Source organism: Fukomys damarensis, unplaced genomic scaffold (genome assembly GCF_012274545.1).
Source record: "Fukomys damarensis isolate Sample0158 unplaced genomic scaffold, DMR_v1.0_HiC HiC_scaffold_7, whole genome shotgun sequence".
NCBI classification, from domain to species: domain Eukaryota; kingdom Metazoa; phylum Chordata; class Mammalia; order Rodentia; family Bathyergidae; genus Fukomys; species Fukomys damarensis.
In genome coordinates this window covers 41,625,202-41,629,737 of record NW_022900919.1, presented here as the reverse complement: position 1 = coordinate 41,629,737, position 4,536 = coordinate 41,625,202, and the positions used below count along the sequence as shown (strand labels likewise).

General features: G+C 53.2%; 1 protein-coding gene across 1 annotated transcript in view; it reads right to left on the bottom strand.

The window, feature by feature from the left end:
* The window catches only part of Adra1d (adrenoceptor alpha 1D), a gene marked incomplete at its 5' end in the record, with an annotated part of 24,506 nt that extends 19,972 nt beyond the window's left edge, over positions 1–4,534 (bottom strand). Inside the window, one exon of the mRNA XM_033761018.1 lies at positions 3,688–4,534. Coding sequence (XP_033616909.1) covers positions 3,688–4,534 — 847 coding nt within the window. The remainder of the gene's footprint in view (positions 1–3,687) is intronic.
* Positions 4,535–4,536: the final 2 nt, after the last annotated feature.

Below are 4,536 nucleotides of genomic sequence, written 5' to 3'. Positions count from 1 at the left end.
TTTTTTTTTTTTTTTTTTTTTTTTTTTTTTTTTTTTTTTTTTTTACAGGGTCTCACTATGCAGTTCAGGCTGGCCTTGAACTTACTATGTGTCTCAGATTGGCCTCAAACTTGAGGAAATCCTCCTGTCTCAGCCTCCTGAGTGCTGGAATTGCAGGTATGCACTACTGTGCCCAGCTCCTAAGGCTCTTGTACCCCTGGGCTGTTGGTGCTGTTTGCCAGCTGCTGTCTCTGCTGTGGCTGGGCAGGCACTTCTAAGGCTTCATTTGGGGAGGTGTGAGTGTGGTGTCCTCCGGGGTTTCTTCATGGCCATGGCTGTGGCCCTCTCAGACACATACTGCTCTTTCCCAATTCTTCCATCTCTGACAGTCATCATACCTGGTATGGCCACCAGGACCTGTGAGGGGGGACAGGCCACCTGTGCAGCCATCCTGCCCCTCCTGCTTGCCTCTTTCTCTACCTCCTTTGTTTCTTTCAAAGCAGGTGCTCCCAAGGCTCTGCCCCTCATCTGTCTCTTCTCTTCTCCCACCATTTTCTTTCTGGGAGGTTGCACCCCATGCTCCTGAAAGAATCCCACCTTTGTCCCTTCTGTCCAACTCCCCCACATCCTTCCTACCACCGTGTATAAGCACCTCCATATCAAGATATGCCACCCTGTTGGAGGACACGATCCCCCCAAAGGGCTAATGCTCAGAACCTTCCCAGTTCATTAAAGGCAATGCCCTCCCAGGCCTGGGGGTGTCAGGACTCCTGTCTCTTTTCCTTGCTACCCAGCCTTTCCTGATCCCACAGCAGCCTCCACCCTCCCCCTTGCCCTTCAAGTCACATGGGGCAGATTGGAATATTCTGTCTCCTTGCTTGGCCTCCGTCCTGTTTGCTCATTCATGCCAACTGCACTCCAGTCTGCTCCCAGCATCCCCGAGCTCCAGGGCATATGTCATAAGTGTATAGCTTAACTATGCACACACGCACACCCACGCTGTGTGTGCCTGGGCAAGGGCCCCACGCTGTGTGTAAGGGGGCCAGAAGTGTAGGGATTGAAAAGAGCTGTGAGTGCCAGTAAGGAGCAAGGTCATGGAAATTTAGGGCTATTTTCCTGGAAGAGGGGCCAGAGCCAGGTGATCTAGACTTCATAAAACAGATGTAGTCCTTTGGAGTACTGATAGTAATTGTGAAAAATGAGAAAAACCTAATTTTCATTGGGGGATTGGATCAATGCACCATGGAAATGCTCTCAGAGGTACTGCTGTTAAAATGGCCCAGCACGGCATAAATCTCAAAGACGTAGTGTTGGGTGGAAAACGCCAGCTGAAGGATGATATGCACAGCGGGTACCACTGATATAAATTCTAAGGACACCTAAAGCAATGCTATACTTTGTTATGGATACAGATGTTTCTGATAAGAGTAGAAACAGATATATGGGAGTGACGAATGGCAAATTCACTCTTGGGAGGTAGGCAGAGAGGGGAAAGGGAGGAGGGCAGGGAGTTGCAGCTGGGTTCTGTTCCCGTGAAAGGAGCGAGAGGAGGAGATCTAAGGCAAATATAGCAAAATGTTAACATCTGTTCGGGATGGGTGAAGGTTCGCGGGGGCTTGTTAGATTATTTCCTTCTCACTTGTGCATTATTTTATAACTAAAATTTTAAAGGAAATTAAAATTAAAAAATAGAAAGGGAGGCAGCTTCCGTTACAAAGGCTGAGCATTCCCTACTGAGGCTGTGTCAACCAGGCAGGCACAGGGCAGGAAGAGTGGGGAACAGCTGGGGAAGGCCAGAGCAGGGGCGTGGGCATGGAGCATGGGGAGCTGTAAATCCTGGCCTGGACGGAGGGTGTTAAGGGGGGATGACAAGTGCTTAACTGTCCCCTCCTCCAAGTGTGTCGCTTTCAGAATGTTCCTCACTGTATTCTCACAGCAGCCTTTGTGGATGATTTCCAAGTGGTCGCCTCGCTCATTCCTCACCCTGAGCTGGGTGCCAGTGTACCTGACACTCACTAAGTACCACAATCACATTCATATACACAACTCACTGGATCTCAGAACAGCCCTCCAGGCCAGAATTATCATCACCACTCCTACATGATGAAATAGAGGCACAGAGAAGAGAAGGGATTTGCCTGATCTAACACAGCCAGTAAAAGGCAGAGCTGGGATTTGAACCAGCTTGTCTGGCACTAGAGCCAGTGACCATACTGTGACACTCTATTGCTCGTCACATACCAGACACTGTTGCTGGGGCAGCAATGACACAGTTAATGGGCCTTGCCTTCACAGAGATTCGGGGGCCAGTGGTGGAGTCAAACATCAAACCCAGTGACACACACAGATGTCATTATAACTGATGATCTAGGGAGGAAAGAGGACTTTGTACTCTCAGAGAGAGAACAGGGAGAAGGACACAACTTGAGACTGATGGTCTAAGAAGAGGGACATTTAAGCAAAGACCTGAAGGATGGGGAGTAAGCCAGGAGGGGTCAGGGTGGTCCAGATGGGAGAAGAGCAAGTGCAAAGGCCCCTAGACAGCCAAGGACTTGGCAAGAAACCAGGAGAGGGTCAGAAGGGGTCACAGGCACATGCGGTGACCAGCGGCAAGGCAGAGAGAGGTCCCAGTTCATGCCTGTGGTTGTAATATAAATACCTAGTGGTCCTATTTTGGTGTAGATAATAACAAATTTGAAGGCCACCTTCCCTGGGTCCTGGAAGAGAGTTTGGATTTTGTTCCCAGGGCAGTGGGAAGGCATTGAGAGACCTGGGAGGAGAGTGGCACCGCTAATTTATAAAGTATAAAGGTCACCATGGCTGCTGTGTGGAGGAGGCCTGCAGGGAGCAGGAGGGAGGCCATTGTATCTTCCCTGACTCAGCTTCACTAGGTGTGAGGGGCCATGGGCAAAGTGACGCAGAGCAAATGTCCCCGGAGGGCAGTCCCCTTCGACCTATGCTGGTCCAGCCCCCACATCTTGCTTCAGGGCTTCCAGGAGAGGCCATGAGAGGTGGGAAGAAGCCTCTGAGAACAGCTATCTACCTCCCAGGACTGCAGGGCAAATTGTTAAGGAAACAGGAAAGGTCCCCAGAATTCAAATGCACTCAGTAAATGTAAGAAGCAGGATTAACTGTTCATTTGAAAATCTGTCTTTTCCTTTCCTTGGCATACTCACAAACCTTTTCCCACCCCCACCAGGAGGAGATTCAGAAAGGCCCAGGGCCCTCTTACAGATCCCAGCCCAGACCAGTTTCCAACCAGATACGTGTTGGGGACAGCAGGCAGCACCTGATGTCTGCTGATGTGTGTGGTGACTGGTCCAGGCCTGCTGCCCACAAATGAACACACACTGGCCCACCTACTCCCGTACCTATTCTGGCAAGGAGTACATGTAGAGGGTCACAGACACTGCTGACCACATACTAGGAGCAGAAAGTTTCTGCACAAATTTCCACAAATTTTTGATAGAGTTGGAAACATGAAACAAGGCCAGGGTTTGTAAATAGCAACAAAGAGGGAGAGACAGCAAAGTACGCTGTAAAACGAAACCTGCAAGTACGAAGAGCCTCTCTTCTCCTTCTACAAAGTAAGAGACCAGGCAAGTTGCTAAATCAACTTGATCAGGTGAAGGGTCACCCTCCTCTGCCAGGAAGGCACAACCACAAACTGGGGAGGAAGGGCAGGGCCAAGCGGGAGGGGTCACTCACCAAGTGGCAGGACGAAGAAGAAGGGGAACCAGCAGAGCACGAAGACACCCACAACGATGGCCAGGGTCTTGGCTGCCTTCTTCTCGCGGGAGAACTTGAGGAGGCGCACGGAGAGGGAGCTGCGGAAGGTGTGGCCCTTGGTGCTCCGTGTTCCGCCGCGCGCCCCGTCTGGTCCGGTGGCCGCCCCGCGACAGTGGATGCGCAGCACCACCTCCGAGGCCTTGCCCCTCTCGCGTTTGACACCGGCCTCCAGGCTGCGCGTGGTGCTGCGCGCGACCACGTACACGCGGCAGTACATGACCACGATGACCGCCATGGGAAGGTAGAAGGAGCACACGGAAGAGAAGACAGCGTAGCCGGCCTCCTCCGTGATGCCGCAGAAGCGCTCGTCAGGGGGCACGGGCTCCTTCCAGCCCAGCAGCGGCCCCACAGACACCACGAGAGCCACGGCCCAGAGCAGCGCCAGGATGGCTGCCGCCTTGCGCTCCGTCATGATGGCCGGGTACTTGAGCGAGTGGCGCACACCCACGTACCGGTCCACGGAGATGGTGCACAGGCTGAGGATGGAGGCGGTGCAGCACAGCACGTCCACGGCTGCCCACACGTCGCAGAAGGCCCGACCGAAGGCCCAGAAACCCAGGACCTCCATGGTGGCCGAGAAGGGCAGCACGGTGGTGCTCAACAGCAGGTCGGCCACGGCCAGGTTCACGATGAAATAGTTGGTGACCGTCTGCAGGTGGCGGTTGCAGGCCACCGAGAGGATGACAAGCAGGTTGCCTGCCACGGCGGTGAGGATGAAGGCTGCCAGAAAGACGCCCACACCCACGCCCTGCGCGCTCACCACCAGTC